This window comes from Podarcis pityusensis, assembly GCF_964106645.2.
Source record: "Podarcis pityusensis genome assembly, chromosome: 10".
In the NCBI taxonomy this organism is placed as follows: domain Eukaryota; kingdom Metazoa; phylum Chordata; class Lepidosauria; order Squamata; family Lacertidae; genus Podarcis; species Podarcis pityusensis.
Genome location: NC_138035.1, coordinates 75,337,546 through 75,356,338, shown reverse-complemented (window position 1 = coordinate 75,356,338; position 18,793 = coordinate 75,337,546). Strand labels below are relative to the sequence as shown.

General features: G+C 42.5%; 1 protein-coding gene across 6 annotated transcripts in view; it reads left to right on the top strand.

Annotated features, from left to right (window-relative positions):
* ITPR2 (inositol 1,4,5-trisphosphate receptor type 2) overlaps positions 1-18,793 on the top strand; it is a 370,362-nt gene that overhangs the window by 330,852 nt on the left and 20,717 nt on the right. For all 6 annotated transcript variants that reach the window (XM_081023379.1, XM_081023378.1, XM_081023377.1 and 3 more), the window contains 8 exons: positions 981-1,173; positions 4,470-4,595; positions 9,254-9,429; positions 12,640-12,804; positions 15,831-16,014; positions 16,997-17,089; positions 17,513-17,643; positions 18,047-18,212. In XM_081023379.1, coding sequence (XP_080879505.1) covers positions 981-1,173; positions 4,470-4,595; positions 9,254-9,429; positions 12,640-12,804; positions 15,831-16,014; positions 16,997-17,089; positions 17,513-17,643; positions 18,047-18,212 — 1,234 coding nt within the window. The remainder of the gene's footprint in view (positions 1-980; positions 1,174-4,469; positions 4,596-9,253; positions 9,430-12,639; positions 12,805-15,830; positions 16,015-16,996; positions 17,090-17,512; positions 17,644-18,046; positions 18,213-18,793) is intronic.

The window sequence follows — 18,793 nt, the reverse complement described above, 5'->3', positions numbered from 1 at the left end:
CACCACAGCTTTTCCACATAGTGCTAAACCATGATTTAATGTTACATACAAATACAGTCAGCATGTTGCTTTTTAGGCATTCAGGGCCACACATTAGAGAGAACCTCTGGCTCATCTCTATCCCCTCTCAATATGCAGAGGCCCAGTTCACATGTAATACCAAGCCAAATCATGCTTTACCATTCATGATTTATCTGGAGTGAGACAAACCATGAGCCCAAGTTCAAACGCAATGCTATACCAAAATACTTCTTAGCTCTGGATATTTGCTCATTCTTGGTAAGTGAATTCTCTCCATTAATTCTCATTATTGGCTTAGTGTTGCATGCGACCCAGGTCAGTGTAGCACAATGTGTGAGATGCAGAGACCACCTTTGTATGTGAGTAGGTACCACTCACAAAACTTTCTCATCCCTTTTTTAATGGGGACACTGATCACATACAGGTAGATTTTTTTTTGTGCATGGAGGGCATGAGGCAAAGCCTCCCTCCCACATCTGGCAGCATGTAAGACCCATGTGTTCACCAGCACTTCCAGCTCATGTTACTTTCTTTAAAAATAAATCATTTTAATCATTGTGTAATGCTTAGCATTTTACTGTTTTCTGCAATTAAAAATAATTAAAAATAAGCTTTGCTGTGCTTTGGGGATTCATCATTTTCAAAACATTTCTGTCTACCTTTCAAGGGATGCTTAGGATTTTGGAGGACAAAGACTGAAGTTGAAAATCTCCCAAAGTGAAGCTTGCAGAGCATCTGTTAAAGAACAATCACTTTGCTACCCTTGAAATTAATATTTCCCTCTTTCCTGCTTGTAGACAAACTGTAACTGTGCCAAATTACATTGTCTGGAAGATGGATAGAATTTAGCTGTATCTATCATCTTATTTGTCCCTTTCCTCAGCCCATAGAAGCAAGAATCAGTTTATATATGATATTCAAACCTTGTATGCATCTGAGTGAGAAACATATATTTGCAGATCGTCCGTCATGATAGGACTATGGAACAAATAGTCTTCCCTGTGCCAAATATCTGTGAATTCCTCACGCATGAATCCAAGTACCGTGTGTTCAATACTACCGAGAGAGATGAACAAGGAAGCAAAGTAAATGATTTTTTCCAACAGACAGAGGATCTGTATAATGAAATGAAGTGGCAAAAGAAAATCAGGAGTAAGTACAATAATTTGTGAGCTTGTTACATGCTATTGGCCTAGTTCACAGAAGATGTAAACCAAAGTTTGTCCCACTCTCTGAGATCAAGCAGTGTATGTCAGCATTCTGATCAGAATTTCTGTGTGTCCATGTGATACTGTGTAGAAAAAAAGAGAGACACTCATGTGACATGGCTCCAAAGCATTTTAGATCCAGAAGTCAACAACGACTTGTGCTTAGTCACAAGTGAAATCTGAAAAGCTGATCTGTACTGACTCTAATTGCAGATTCTGTTTCAGAAGTTTCTACCTGAAAACAACAAGCACATCTCTCTCCTTAAAGAACAGTGACAATTAGTGTCAATACCTGTCTATGTGGGATAGCCTGTATGGAATATTAATGAATAGCATCCAAATCATGACAGGATTTCTAATTTCCCGTGTGTGTGTGTGTGTGTGTATCTGAAATTGCTGTGCTCAGTAGTTATGAGAAGACGCTGATTCAGTTATCACCTTAGCAATGAACTGAGGCAAGCCAGTAACTTGCATCTATAATTAGAGGATAATAATGCTAACTTACTTTACAAGCATGTTATAAAGAATACTGAGTTAATAATGTATGTGAAGCACTTTAGAAAAGCTTTATTATTTTATGCCATCCCCAGGAGCATGATAAGAATCATCATCATCAGTTTGAGTTTTTTGTATGTCACTTCTTCATGGTAAAACCATGCTTAAAGCAGCTCACAACAAAAGGAATAAAAAATTTTTTCAAGATAATTCATTAACCATTACAAAACAGAACACATTTTAAACAAATAGTCATACTAATACTAATAGGCAAAACAAACAATATGAGCCAGACAGAGAAGCACAGACCAGGGACTCAGCTACACAGCTGCAAGTAAAATGTTTTAAATGTGTTGTAAAGTGCAATATACAAATTGGACACTAGATGGCAACCGAGCTATGCAAAATTCAATGTGTTTTTCAAAACGTTAAAGCATTTTCACAGCATTTTTTTTATATGTGTGTAGATTCCACTAGGACTTGCAGGACTCACAGCTAGATGGAAATGAGCCAGTGGTGACCAAGTTCTTTGAAAAAGCAAATCCAAAATGGTCAGCATAATTTCTCAGACAGTGTGGATAGACTCTCTGTGCTGGCTCAGTAATTGGCCACATAGTAAAGATGAGTTTAAGACCTTGCATGTGTGGTCATCAGATTTATATTCAGCTTCCAGTATGTACCCTGACCAAACCTTTCAACAGTGACTTTAATTAATAAATTAATACATTATGCCCAGGTATCATACCAGTTTTACATGGATACTATATCATCATTACTGGGTCTGGTTCTTGGTGAAGAAAGGGGTATTAAGACCAGATCCTCCATGGACATCCCTGATTTAGAGAAGCCATCCCAGTTTTTTATTTGATCCCGGAACTTTTTCTTAGGATGTTCCTATTTTCATTGGAGAAATGTTGGAGGATATGGAGTTATTCCACCCCTGAGCCATCTGAAGGGAAGGTTTTTTAATGTTTCTCATATATATATATATATATATATATATATATATATATATATATATGAAGCTGCCAAGAATGGCTGGGGCAACCCAGTCAGATGGGTGGGGTATAAATTATCATTATGGAGTGGAATGTCCCTATTTTCATTGGAGAAATGTTGGAGGGTATATAAGAACAGGCAAAGGGATGTCCATGTGTACATGCCTCAACCCTTAAGTCTAACCCATAACCCTCAACGCTCAAGTTGTTCTCATGATGGAAGCTCTGTCCCAATGTCCAGCAGTGTTTAGAGAATTTTCAGTTGATGATTTTAAATATATGAAGCTCCTAAGGCCTTCTAGTTCTCTAGTTTTGATTCTGAGGACTATTGTTTCTCTATGCCAAATATTAACTCGATTGTATATGCAGAAGCCTGAGCTGCAGGCAGGTGCATTGCTGTTTTACATATTTAAAAACTAAAGCACAAAATAACACATGAGTTAGGAAGAAGAGGGACTGCTGTCTTTGCTGCTACCTTTTGTTTTGGGAAGGACATACTGCTGTCCAGTTGCAGGTATGCTGAAATCCTACCTTTCACCATTGATTTCCAAGAGCATATTTCTTTCCCTGGAGGAAGGGAGGTGTACAGTGGCACCTCTGGTTACGAACGTAACTTGTTCTGGAGGTCTGTTCTTAACCTGAAGCTGTTCTTAACCTCCGCTAAAGGTACCACTTTAGCTAATGGGGCCTCCTGCTGCTGTCACGCTGCTGCTGCCTGATTTCTGTTCTCATCCTGAGCTAAAGTTCTTAACCCGAGGTACTACTTCCGGGTTAGCGGAGTCTGTAACCTGAAGTGTTTATAACCCAAGGTACCACTGTATTCTGAAAGAACCAGAAGGTGAGCACTGTATAGAAATTAAATCTGTGCCTGCCGTATCCTATTGATTCTTCCTCCCTGTGCATAGGGAATGCTAGAGTTTCTTGTACAGGTTCCCTTCAGTTTCAACACTGTGTCTGATTGGCTACAGCAAATCTCATTAGATTTTACAGGGTATAGATATGTAGTTGCCGTGAAATAAATTTGCATACATATCAGTAGTGGCTGGTGTGGTAGGAGAGAGCCATGGAGCAGGATTCACCAGCAGAGCCCATCCAACATGACTGCCTTACCAACCTTGACTTTGTCCCCACCCTTCCTCTCTCCCACCTTATCTAGGTGAAGCTGCAACATTGTCAGAGTCAAGGGGGGCTCCAGCCCACCGCACGGCCGCTACTGATGAATCATCTAGTATTGATTTATCTATGTACATACTGCTTAATTGCCAAAGTAGCATTGAAGCAGGTTACAAGTATAAATCTACAATATAGCCTCAGTTGTTTCCCTCATGGTAATGGGCTTGAAGCCTAGGCTAGGTCCTCCTGGATACATTTCCCCCTTTCTTGGTCTCTGAGTGACTTGGCCTCCATGGTTCATACTCACCCCTCTCTTCCATAATGTGTAGTTTTACTCACATGTGATGTCACAGGTAAATAAAACAACAAATCTAGGTGGGAAGCCAGCACCACACAGCAGCTGCCTCTGCTGCCTCTTGTCTAATGACCTTGACTGGCTGCCCAGGGCCTCTTTTCATTGTGAGAACAGAGCCTAAATTTGTTTCATTTCAAACCCCCTGGTGCCCACAGATGTTTTAGTTGTTTACTGCTTCATTGCAGGAGATTTTACATCACATCACTTCTAGAAACTGTTATTTTTTGATGATCATAATTCTGCTGCCTCCTTGTCAGAATGTTGCTCTTCCCTCCCCAGATAATCCAGCTCTATTCTGGTTCTCCCGGCACATTTCCCTCTGGGGAAGTATATCTTTCAATCTGGCCGTTTTCATCAACCTAGCGGTAGCTCTTTTCTACCCATTTGGAGATGATGGCGATGAAGGTAAGCAATTTCATTTCTAAATTTTCAAAACCCAACATAAACCTGGAGCCAGTGTTACCTCATTTCTTATATATATATTTCAAATTTTGCCTATTCCCATTCCTCTTCTTCAGCTAAAGAGATGGCAAAACAAACTCAATGCATATGTGTCAGGAGGCAAAAAATCTAGGATAAGAAACAAAACTCTTTACAGACATGGGATGGGAATGCCTAACTTAATGTTAAACTGTGCTGCTTTTCAAATCAAATCCTTGATCCCATTGCTCAGCAGAAGAACACAGGACCTTTGGGTCCAACTTGACAATGTCCCTTTGACACCTTCAATGAGAGGCTGCCCCTTCTTACCTTTGTCCTTGAAGGAAGTAAGGAAAATAGGCAAACCATTTACTAGATCAGTACTGATGGTGTGGAGAACATGGAACAAAACAGTGGCCCTTCACCAGTGGTCCCATTCCTGGATCATCCAGCTTTTAGATACACAAATAAATATCAGCTGTTCAAGGATTGGGAAGACGTAGGCATTTACACAATCTGTTACCTGCTTCCTGGAGGGAAAGCAATTTCCCAAGAGGAACTGCATGGCAAATTAAAAGACACTCATGCTACCTGGTTTCAGGTAGCTCAGACTCATTCTTTTGCACTTCGTTTGGAGTGCAGGGCAGAGGGCCTACAGACACATCCTTTGTTTGAATCCTTATGCAGCAGGCCAGCATATGCCCTGAAAGGTGCCGCTTCCCAAATATACAGCAATCTGTATATCAGGAAGTGCAGGTGGGGGTGCTAGAAGCCTTCAGTTGTGTAGGAATTAGATTTAGGCCACCCAACTGAAAGGTAATGGGTATCTGGACCACTCCCCGTTCAAAACCATCTCCGCTCGCTAACAAGAGGCCTCCCTCAAGGGAGGCAAAATGTAATCCCTCCCCTTCCCCTTTATATTGGAAGGGCTGTGGAAAGCTTGGTTCATTTATTCATGTTTGGTGGGAATGCCCTTATGTTAAAAACTTTTGGAAGAGAGTATTCCATTATATCCGCAATTACAGGGCAACCCCTTTCTCCAAATCCTGCCTTAGCCCTACTATCTTTGGAAATAGATTTAGGCTCCACCCTGTGCCACAGTGAACTAGTAGGCTTCTTACTGACCGCAGCACAATTAGTGATAGCTCAGCAATGGAAGAACCAGGCTGAAATACGCCTGAACGTAGGGGGAAATAATATCTGGGATACAGCAATGTCTGAGAGTCTCACTCAACCAGGCTTCCTCTGGCCCTCCAGATGTTTTTGACATACAACTCCCATGATCCCTAACTAGCAGGACCAATGGTCAGGATGATGGGAATTGTAGTCTCAAAACATCTGGAGTGCCGAGGTTGAGGAAGCCTGCACTAGACACAGGAGGGCAATTGAAGGCATAACGTATAGAGAAATGTGGACCCCTTTCTTTAGCTATGTTAATGACCAAAATCAAGACCGTATGCAGTTCCAATTGCTCAATATTCTCAGTGGAGAGGTTACATGAAGTAATATGTTTGAATGTTGAATGTGTAAATGTAGGTCTAGAGACAATGGATAACATACACGATTAGCTATACTGCTGGGTAAGTGTTTAATGGTTATTGTATTTGTTTAAAAACCAATAAAAATTGTTTTTAAAAATGTCTGCAAGTGTTTAAAAGTGAGAGATCTTAATTTGTGATGTTTGGGGCAGCAGATATGGCAAGGGTGCTAATAATTGTTAAGTGAGAAGTTTGGGTGTCATTCAGAAAGTTCTGCGCCAACATGCTCATTAAGATGCTCACATCCCCTGAGGCATATGATTTGCTCCTGTCATGTGTTCTGATTGCCTTCTTCAGCTCAGTGCAGCTGAATACCTCCCATCATGTGCTCTTGGAAGTACATTAATTCCAGTATTCTTGGAATTAATAGGTTAAGCTCAGCACCTAAAATGTGTGATGTACTATATTTCTGTGTGCAGGGATTTATTTTACTTAAAGGTAAAGGACCCCTGACAGTTAAGTCCAGTCACGGACAACTCTGGGGTTGCGGTGCTCATCTCACTTTACTGGCCGAGGGAGCTGCCGTTTGTCCGCAGAGAGTTTTTCTGGATCATGTGGCCAGCATGACTAAGTCGCTTCTGGCGAAACCAGAGCAGTGCACGGAAACACCGTTTACCTTCCCGCCAGAGTGGTACCTATTTATCTACTTGCACTTTGACGTGCTTTCGGAGTGCTAGGTGGGCAGGAGCTGGGACCGAGCAACGGGAGCTCACCCTGTTTCGGGGATTCAAACTGCCGACCTTCTGATCGGCAAGCCCTAGGCTCAGTTTCTCTCTCTCTCTCTCTCTCTCTCTCTCTCTCTCTCTCTCTCTCTCTCTCCAACATCTTCAAGTGTTTGGGATACTTGTGAGGATAGGACCATAAGGGACAAAAACTGCTTCATTCGACTGCTTCATTGATGGTTCAGGAGCTGTGATCCCTTGTTGCTATGCCATCGCCTGCTCAGCACCACATGGGCTGAAAGGATAGGTCAGACTCCAGGTCACTCCACTTCAATCCTTGGCTGAGCCAGCCTGCCAATAAGAGTGTTTGTAATCTTCAAGTGTGGTGCAGGAAGTATTAATGAGGAACACGTGTTTCTCCTTGAAACCGGATTCACTCCACTGATGGTGGTTCACATGTTACTAACTGGACTCATTATGAACTCATGACCAAGAGGTAGAAGGGTTTATATCCCTTTATCAATACCTTTAGCAGAGTTTTAACATAGCATGTTTAAAAGCAGCTTTAGTCTGCAGCTTGTGGCGATAGGGTCTTCCTTCTTCCTGCAAACTATGACAACACATAAACATATCCACTTCTACTTTTATTATGAACCGAAGCATGCATGAGTCCATACTGTATCCCCTTCTACTATTCGCTTGACCTTAGCCCAAGTTTGCAGTTTTTGTTTATTTATTACAGCACAGCACAAGACACATCAGGGATGGCGGTGTAGAGCAGTGTTTCCTAGAGCAGGGGTCCCAGGATGTTCCAGGGGGGCCACAGGTAAAAATTGCATAAATGGCCACAGCACGAGGCATGGGGACCACAGAGGGAAGTGAAGAAGAAATTTTTTCTTCTTTTTTTAAAATCCTGATTGATTGGCCAATCAATCCTGATTTCTTTCCGGTGGGAGAGGGTGATTGCTGAGGCTCCCCTTTTGACCAGTAGAGCCTGCAATCCAGAACCCCCAGGTCAGGTAAGTGCAGTGGTGGGGTGGCAATGGGTAGGGCTGGGTGAGCCAGAGCTGCTTGTTGCTGCCACCAGTGCTAGGCCTGGTGGCAGCCTGGGCCTGACTCTGCAAGGCATGGGGTGCAATCCATGCAAGCAGATCAGGGCCTTCGGATGTTGCCAAGGAGCGCAGGGCCCATCGCCAGCGTTGGCCCGGCTCTTCAAGGTGCAGGCTGGAGTCCACCCCGCGGGCTGGAGTCTAGCTGAGTGGGGTCATCTGGTGCTGCTGGCTTGCATCTACTGTAGCAAATAATGAAGTGTCTACTCAGAAGAAAGCCGCTCTGAGTAAGGTTAAGGGTGGGGCTATAGTGTTTTTTCTAGGCAACCAGGACTCCTCCAGATAGCAATATCTTTTTTGCACCAAGTCAGTGAGGACCACTAGCTTTTTAATTCCCCCCTCCCCATATATACAGAACTCCCTGTGCACCTTTTGGACTGTATCTGTAGCTTTCCCACTCTGTGTCAAATAACTGGGGTCACATAAGTGTTATTTACTTTTTATAATACATGGAAGATGGATCTCCCTCATGAGGTTCTGGACTCTCCTTCCTTGGAGGTTTCTAAGCAGAGGTTGGATGGCCATCTGTCAGGGATGCTTGAGCTGAGTTTACTACGCTGGAGGGGTTTGCACTAGAAAGACGACCCTTGGGGTCCCTTCCAGCTCTATGATTCTATGTTTTCCTGCTTCAACAATATTTCATTATGTTCCTATCATTTTATGTAACTGTATTTTGTATAAATTAATATATATATAAATAAAACATGTTCTATTTACAAACAAAACATTTAAATAGCTACCTTTCTACCCGTAGGATGGGGAGGCATGGGTGTAGCCAGAATTGGGGGGGGGGGGGCAGAACCTAAGATTTGTATTAATTTGTATTGATTTTTACATATTTGGGGGGACAGCTGCCCTCACCCCCCTTTGGCTGTGCCCAAGGAAACTAGGTCGGAAGGGGGCCATGGTTGGGAAAAGGTTGGGAAACACTGGTGTAAAGAGCCTAGTCGCTTCCTCAACAGCTCCTGGATTCTGACTGTGTTCCAGAAACAACCACACTCACTTACCTACAGGATAGGTACCCACCTGCAGTTGGGAATGGCCCAGCTTGTTTAGTGCTTTTGCCACAGCTTGATCTGCTGAAATCATTTCACTGCAGGAAAAAAATGTCTGCAGATCAAGGCACTACTAAAAGCACAAGAAAAGGGCTCCCAGCCTTGTTGCCATCTTGCTCATTTTATCTTCTACATCATTATGACTGAAAAAGTATAAATATGTAAATACAATTTTTCCTATACATACTGAGTTGGACAGGACACTGGTATTGTATCAGTAATACAGTTTTTATGTTATAAAGTTATAATGACTTTTTCTTTCTTTCTTTTTCTTTCTAGGCACACTTTCTCCGTTATTTTCAGTTCTTCTCTGGATAGCAGTAGGCATATGTACATTGCTGCTTTTCTTCTTCCCTAAACCTGTTGGTATTCGCCCATTTCTGGTGTCTGTAATGCTCAGGTCCATATACACTATTGGCCTTGGGCCTACATTGATCCTTCTTGGTGCTGCTAACGTAAGTACTTCAACAACAACAACAATTTATTATTTACACCCCGCCCATCTGGCTGGGTTTCCCCAGCCACTCTGGGCAACTCCCCACAGAATATTAAAAATATGATAAAGCATCAAACATTAAAAACTTCCCTAAACAGGATTGCCTTCAAATGTCTTCTAAAAGTCAGATAGTTGTTTATTTTCTTGACATCTGATGGGAGAGTGTTCCACAGGGCGGGTGCCACTATTGAGAAGGCCCTCTGCCTGGTTCTCTGTAACTTCACTTTTCGCAGTGAGGGAACCACCAGAAGGCCCTCGGTGCTGGACCTCAGTGTCCAGGCCGAACAATGGGGTGGAGATGCTCCTTCAGGTATCCTGGGCTGAGGCCGTTTAGGGCTTTAAAGGTCAGCACCAACACTTTGAATTCTGCTCAGAAATGTACTGGGAGCCAATGTTGATCTTTCAGTACCAGTGTTATATAGTCTCGGCGGCTGCTCCCAGTCACCAGTCTAGCTGCCACATTTGGATTAGTTGAAGTTTCCAGGTCACCTTCAAAGGTAGTAGTCCAAGCAGGAGATAACTAGAGCATGCACCACTCTGGCAAGACAGTCTGCAGGCAGATCGGATCTCAGTCTGCATACCAGATGAAGCTGGTAAACATCTGCTCTGGACACAGAATTGACCTGCGCCTCCATGGACAGCTGCAAGTCCAAAAGGACTCCCAGGCTGCGCACCTGGTCCTTCAGGGGCACAGTTGCCCCATTCAGGACTAGGGAGTCCTCCACGCCTGCCCGCCTCCTGTCCCCCCAAAACAGTACTTCTGCCTTGTCAGGATTCAACATCAATCTGTTAGCCGCCATCCAACCTCCAACCGCCTCCAGGCACTCACAGAGGACCTTCACCGCCTTCACTGGTTCTGATTTGAAAGAGAGGTAGAGCTGGGTATCATCCGCATGAACACTAATGAACATCCAGCCCAAACCCCCTGATGATCTCTCCCAGCGGCTGCATGTAGATAACAAGAAGCATCAGAGAGCATCAGAGAGAGGATGGAACTCTGAGGCACCCCACAAGTGAGAGCTCACGGGTCCAAACACTCATCCCCCAATACCACTTTCTGGACACGGCTCAGGAGGAAGTAGCAGAACCACTGTATAACAGTGCCCCAGCCCCTCTAGACAATCCAGAAAGATGTCGTGGTCAATGGTGTCAAAGGCCGCTGAGAACTCCAGCAGAACTAGGAAACAGCTTTCACCTTTGTCCCTGGCCTGTCAGAGTTCATTGACCAGTGCAACCAAGCCAGTGTCAGTCCCATGATGAAGCCTGAATCCTGATTGGAAGGCATCCAAATGGCCCGCATCCTCCAGACGTGCCTGTAGTTGTTCAGCAACCACCTGCTTAATCACCTTGCCCAATAATGGAAGATTTGAGACTGGGCAATAGTTGGCCATATTGGCTGGGTCCAAAGATGTTTTTTTAAGAAGCGGTTTAATAACTGCCTCTTTCAGCGTGGCTGGGAAGGCTCGCTCACAGAGGGAAGCATTCACCACCCTCAGAGCCCATCGCCCAGTCCTTCCTGGCTTGCTTTTATGAGCCAGGATGGGCAAGGATCAAGGAGACAGGTGGTCGGTTTCACTTGTCCAAGCAACCTGTCCACATCCTCGGAGGTAACAGGTTGGAACTGACCCCGTGCAACTTGAATGGACAGGACTCTAGCACTTTCACGCCCGGGCCCTGCTCCTATGGTAGAGTCTACCTCTTTCCAAATCTGAGCAACTTTATCTGCAAAAAACTGCAAAATCATTGCAGGAGATCTTGGGGTCCATACCATGTCTATGACACAGGTGGTTCTGTTACATTGTGAACCACCTGAAGGAGTCTCCTGCTGCTGTTTTCTGCAGATGCAATAGAGGCAGTGAAGAAGGTCCTCTTCGCTGTCATTATCGCCACTTGGTAGGCTCGACATTGAGCTCTAACCCGTGTCTGGTCAGATTCAGAATGAGTTTTCCAATAATTACTTTATCTATAAAGTTGGCTGTTTGTCTCTTTTCCATTCATCTTGGGCCATTAAAAAACTAAGGTAGTACGGTATACAAATAATCTGTTCAATTTCAAGCCTCAACTCAAAGAAAAGGGAAGGGCGAACACATTTGGGCTGCAAGCACATTCCTAGGCCTACTTTGTCCATTTCATTATGGAGTTTAAAACCCTGAAATTAAACTGTGATATGCTTTTCTTTCCATTGGCTCATTTGAGATCTGTAGAACCACCAAACTGGGCATGGGGATCCTTTGCTGAAACAGAAACAGCTCTAACTGCCTGTGTAGTAGCTTCCATGATGCAATGCTTCTCCTGGTCAAAAGCTGCTTGACTGGTGGGGTGGAGCCCCATCACTAATGTCCCAGTGGCTGTATCACTGCTACTTACTGGGAAGCAAAGGAGCCAGGGAGGTCAGCGAAGTGCAGGCACACTTGTGGAGTCAATCCAGTGCTTCTGCTGGTGTGCCCTCAGCATGCCAACTTCACCACTTCACCTCTCTCTGTCCTGGTATACAGCAGCAACATAACTACCAGGAAGCTAGCATTACAGCTTCACCCCACCAGTTCAAGGTTTTTTTGTGGGCAGTTGGAGATAATATGTGGTGTTGGGGGAAAAATGTGAACGGTTGATAATGTGGAGTTGGAAAAACTTGGGAGGACAAATGGTCACGCTAAGCCCTGCACTTAAATGCAGGGACAGCATGTACACAAATTATAGAAAAGTGGAATGCATTCAGTTTCCATACTTAAACCAAACTTCAATTTGGGCAGAACCTCCAGTTCTTCATCTCCATCTCTCAGCAGTAATGCTTTGTCACCTCCTTGTAAACACCCTTAAAATAGTTCTCTTTTTGTACCTGTTAGTTAATAAACTAAGGCAGATTAATAAATGAATCATCAGTAGATAAGAACTATTGACTCTTATAGCCTTAAAAAAAACCACACAAATTAGTGTCGGGTGTCTGATAGGGAATTTGTGCAGTTGGAAAATCCGCTTAATAAAACCTCTGCACTATGCATGCTCCACCAGTGTGCGCAGTGGTAACCCCCATGTAAAACGAAGATTGACTATATATAAAGAGGGGGGATAATATGGTTAATATTGTATTCTAAATGTTTTCCTGGTGTGATATTCTAAAGAGATATGGTTCAGATTATTGAAGCATAGCAATTTTTGTCCACTCCCCCAGCTTTGTAACAAGATTGTATTTTTGGTGAGCTTTGTTGGGAATCGAGGCACATTTACTCGTGGATACAGAGCAGTCATCATGGATATGGCCTTCCTCTACCACGTTGCCTATGTCCTTGTCTGCATGCTGGGACTCTGTGTGCATGAATTCTTTTACAGCTTCCTGGTGAGTATATCTCTGGAGTGTGGCTGTTTTGCCAAAATGAAAAATACAACTCATTTGATTCATGTTAGATCTCAATCCTGGTGTTCTGACACTATTTGTATGACGCTTGTGTTTGTCCACATATGTTGGTCATTAGTCACACCCATATTGCATTTTTAGATGTACAATTCAATCATCTTAGGATGATTGACACCATGAAGGATGTGTTTCTTATTGGTTTGTGTGGGTAAAAAATATGTACATATTTTAATACCATTGATTAATAGCAATAGTAGTGATGCAAGTTTAAAGAACATCATTCTTTAAACTGACGTTCCCTCTTCCTTCTTTAAACAAGTACTTAAAACCATGTTCTACTTATTTGTATTATTCACCTCTGTTTGCAGAATGTACTTTTTTGTGGAATACAACACATTCATTGAAGGCATCTCTGCAGATGCTTGGAAATGAAGTCATAATATTAGATCATATCACTTTTATCATTAAGGAAAGTGAGGCTGCTATCTCAGGCAGCAGATCTAGAGCATTGTTCATGGTGACAGAGGAGGAGATAGACAGATCTGATGCATGAGCATCAGTTCCATGCTCATGAAACAGGAAACCTTTAGCTGCATGGTAACAGATTTGCCTACAAGGCAAGTAGGCAAAGTGCCATTGAAATGAAAGGGTACTGAGCCCGTGTGTAGTAATATGTATTTGAATTGGATTTGGGCAGAGTACCTCACAAAGTATTTGTGAAGATAAAATGGAGGGGGGGGTAAGTGTGTATGTCACTTTGAGTTCCTTGGATAATAGAATCATAGAACAGGGACTCTGAGGATCATATATTCAAACCCCCTGCAATGCAGGAATATATAGCTGTCCCATATGGGGATTGAACCTGCAACATTGGTGTTATCAGCCAACTGAGCTATCCAGTGCACAGATGGGATATAAATTTAATAATAAATAAACATACAATATTAGTGAATGCCATTTGGGTTTTCTACCTGAGTAGCCAAAATGTTTTGAGCCAGCCTTATGTCTTTATCCCTTACTGTACGGATAAAGACATAAGGCTGGCAGCAGCTAAAAAAGCCAATGCAATTCTGGGCCTCATCAATAGGAGTATAGCATCTAGATCAAGGGAAGTAATAGTGCCACTGTATTCTGCTCTGGTCAGACCTCACCTGGAGTACTGTGTCCAGTTCTGGGCACCACAGTTCAAGAAGGACACTGACAAACTGGAACGTGTCCAGAGGAGGGCAACCAAAATGGTCAAAGGCCTGGAAACGATGCCTTATGAGGAACGGCTAAGGGAGCTGGGCATGTTTAGCCTGGAGAAGAGGAGGTTAAGGGGTGATATGATAGCCATATTCAAATATATAAAAGGATGTCACATAGAGGAGGGAGAAAGGTTGTTTTCTGCTGCTCCAGAGAAGCGGACACAGAGCAATGGATCCAAACTACAGGAAAGAAGATTCCACCTAAACATTAGGAAGAACTTCCTGACAGTAAGAGCTGTTCGACAGTGGAATTCGCTGCCAAGGAGTGTGGTGGAGTCTCCTTCTTTGGAGGTCTTTAAGCAGAGGCTTGACAACCATATGTCAGGAGTGCTCTGATGGTGTTTCCTGCTTGGCAGGGGGTTGGACTCGATGGCCCTTGTGGTCTCTTCCAACTCTATGATTCTATGATTCTATTCTATGATTCTAGGTTTTCAACCTTTTGGAGTCCATGGCTCACTTGACCAACCACATTCTTTCTGCAGCTCACCTGTGGAATACAGGGAAATCCCTACTTACTTGGGAGTTCCATCCCAGGCCACCGCACCCATCACCAGGACACCTCCCCTTCCTTCCCTGGCTTTGAAGGTTGCTGAGGAGCTCCATTTTGCTGTGTTATAACCCTCATAGGGTCTGAACACATTTGTTCCTGCTCGCAGTTGACCCAGCCCATACATCCCTGGTGCATCCATCAGTGCTGTAGCAACATTGGCAGCTTTTTAAAGCTTTTGCCATGGTCTAGTTTGCTGCATAAGAGTAGGTAGTTACATGAGGCAGTCAATGAGACTGGTGGAGCTGCAGCATTTTTAAGCTGCTGCTTCTGTTACCATGCAGCTAAAGGCTTCCTGTTTCACTTTGACTATCTTCATTTTAAGTATTGATGATTCACCCAGAATACTGGATTTGTTAATAATCATAGTTATTGCATTACTAGTTATTACATGATTAAAGCACCTGTACTCGGGTGGAGTTCTTTTAAAATATTTTTTTCTAAGGTGTTCATATGGTGTGTCTATCCAGTCCCATTTTTTTCTTCCACTTTTTAAACTTGTGCGCCTAGGACCTCTTTGTGATGGATTGCAATGATATTCTCCATACTGTTTTGTTGTCCCATTATAACAGAGAGCCATACAGAAGGTGGTTACTTGCTGGTTTAAGTATTTCTGTCCAACTGCTTCCAATATTCAAGAGAGCTAAGAACAAGCAGTCATCCGCATAAAACAACAACAACAACAACAACAAAACTATACAAAATAATCCTACAGGTGTTAAGATTGCTTTAATATCATTAACATAAAGCAATTTGTATGCCATGGAAAAATCTTGATGCTTTAGGATTAGTTATGTGAATTGACAGAAAGTGGTGTCTTGGGCCAGCTCTGGACAATGCCCGCTGAAATCATTGTGCTGCTTATTCCTCTAATGCAGTGGTTTTTAAGTTCATGCAAAGCACTGAGCTATCTGTTAGTCCCCTGCATTACTCAGTCAGAAATGAGAGTGCATCCTACAACACACTCAGCAGACACGTGGCTGCACATAGGCAGGGAGGATAGATCTTGGTGGGCAACCTGCCTTTCACAGAAGCTTGTCCTGCATTACTGATTTTCTCATTGAGAAATCTGTAAGTTTTTAATTGATCCTGGGCTCCCCCAGATCAGAGTTTGAAAATGTCTGCACTATTGCATTACTTGAGTTCAGGTGGCAATCACTTTAAGGAGCTCTACTGATCACTTTTCTGTTTTATGTTGTCCCCCCCCCCCCCAGTTATTTGACTTGGTGTACAGAGAGGAGACTTTACTGAATGTAATTAAAAGTGTTACGCGGAATGGACGCTCCATTATTTTGACAGCAGTATTAGCGCTCATCCTTGTGTATCTCTTCTCCATTGTTGGGTTCTTGTTCTTGAAAGATGACTTCATCATGGAGGTGGAAAGAACACCTATCACAGGTATTGCTCCTACTAGCAAAACTTGTTTCCACTGTAGTGTACAGTATTATTAATTCCAGATAGGATCCATCTCCATTCCAGTGACAACAGAATGTTAGATAGATAATCGAGTCTTATTTGGGTAGTATCATTTTGTGAACTTTGCTCCTTCAAATCCTTTCTTTTCAGCGCAGATTCATCATTTGTGATGCATAAGGCAAAATAGGTGTTTGATCAAATAAAGCTGATATATACGTCGTTTACTCACTTTAGAAATGTTAAATTAGTGTTTTACTCAACTCCATACATATTTATAAATGAGAAACAATGTTTTCATCCTTGAAACTCTTTAAATATTCTGGATTTAAAAAGATGATGCCTCAGCTCAGTGTCCTCCTTGTCATTCTTTGTGAATACTTTAATGATTTTTAAAAATTGATGTTATTTTCATATCTGACAGTTGTTTCTAGCTTTGAATATATTTCATCCTAACTAGATGGAGTTCTGTTTGATGTCAGTTCTGTAATTTAGGCAGAAGCAACAGTAAAATGCCTGTGATATATTGTAAATGTGAAACCCTGATCTCTTCATTACTGCCAGTGCTTTAGTCTTCTTCCTCAGCAGTCTTCTTTCATTGTTTCTTCTGACACTAAGTGAGAGATTTGGTGACTTGTGGGTTTTATCATGGCCAGAACACACAATTATTTGGGAGTTCAAATGTTATTTACATAATTGTTGTTAAGTAAAACAAAGGTAGAGATATATCTCAAGCTGTCTCGTACAAATTAATAAAGCAACAAAAGACTTTTATCCACAGATTTTGCAATGTATTTAAATTTAGCTCCTTGATCAAGTGAGTATATCTGAAACCGAAATTTGGTTCCAAAATGTGAAATTGTCAGCCTATTTCTGTCTTAATTTTTAATGTGTCTGCTGATACCGTGTACATATATTTTTGCAACAAATCATTCCATTGCCAACATTTTGTTCTTTGTTCTCTCAGAAAGTGGCACTGTTCCTACCACAAGATTAACAGCAATGATGGATACATGTTCAAAGGAGAACTGTAGTACTACAATACCAGCTTTAAAATTAGGTTGGTAGAATGCTCACAAAACATTTTCTGTTTTTCCCTGAGCAAGTATCTGCTGCTTAGTTAGACCAAAATGAGATTATATGCAGAACACATAGTTGCCCCTAAAAGCAGCCACCATGTATATCCTCCTCTCCTCTGCCCTGTCTCTGCATAATGTCCAGAAAAAGAAAAAGAAAGTATTATATAATCACAAGGAGAGTTTCTCTGTCAGTGCATCATTTCATTAGCTTGAAGGGATGGGGGAAATTCTCAACACAATGATGTTATGTCAGGCATTTTATTCTACCACTCATTACTGAAAGTGGAGGTGTTTGTCTGCCAGTTTGGCAGCAACCACATGTTCTCTACATTTGTCTAGTTCTGCCATTAGTCAAAATCTTAGTGGAGTCCTGTATCATGTACATGCATGTGTTCCATCCACAGATGAAGAACCAGATGAGGATGGGATTGAGAGGACATGTGACACTCTGCTAATGTGTATTGTGACAGTTCTGAACCAGGGCCTGAGAAATGGTGGTGGAGTGGGTGATGTGCTCCGAAAGCCTTCTAAAGATGTAAGCATTTTGTATGATGTAGCTTCATGCTCATGCATGCTAGATAGATAGACAGACAGATGCCTTTCGATTTTATTTGGAGTGTTTTAAAGGGAGTGCCTTGATCCCATTCCTTGCTTTGGCTGGATAATACCCATATTCACTTAATAGATTTTCATGCCACCAAGCTAATTCGTCAGTGTAAACCAAACCAGATGCAACAGAACAACCATGGGTAGCTGTGGGGTGGGGTTTATTTTTTAATGTGGAAATATAATACATATTTCGCGCTGCATCAACATAAAATGAACAGGATGTAATTGCTTGGCCTGAATGGATGCTCTGAAAACACAGATGATCCAAAGTAAATGTTTCTCAGCTGGGTGCAAATTGACATCACGTAGAAACATTATTGTCATTTCAGGAACCCCTCTTTGCTGCTCGAGTTGTCTATGATCTCCTGTTTTATTTCATTGTCATCATTATTGTCCTGAACCTAATTTTTGGAGTCATAATCGATACATTTGCAGATCTCCGTAGTGAAAAACAAAAAAAAGAGGAAATCTTGAAGACAACCTGTTTCATTTGTGGTATGTGTTAGCGAGCTATTAAATTGGGGGAGGGGAAAGCAGTGTTAAAGAGTTTTATTTAAGCTTATTCCTTTCCGATAGTAAACCAAATGGCAGTCAAAATATCACATCGATGTTCACTTGCTCTAGAACCTAAGTTAGTCTTGTGTTGTCATTGCTACTAATAACTTATGTTCGGGTGCTTTCAGTTATTACCTGATTAATCCAGTATGCAGGGTCTGTGGTCTGGTTCTCCAAACAACATGTATGTAACTGAATTATTTCAGACCTGTTTACGTACAAGCTGTGCACGCCAACCCCACCTACCCACCCCCACCAACCCCAACCCCTTTGGCAAGCCCTGCTTTACACCTCGTCAACCCCTTGCCCAAACCATCACAGTTTGCCCAGTCCAGATAAGAAAGAGGCGTTACATGTTCTCAGGTCCAAAAGGTAAGGAGATGACCTGTTCCAGACAAGGTTGCACTTCCTTTGAAGGAGCAGATTATTAACAGTGATACTTTTGGAACCAGCACTATCACTGGAGGTCCAGAGGGGTTTGGTGACTAAGATTGGCTGTTTCCAGCTACAGCTGGCTCACT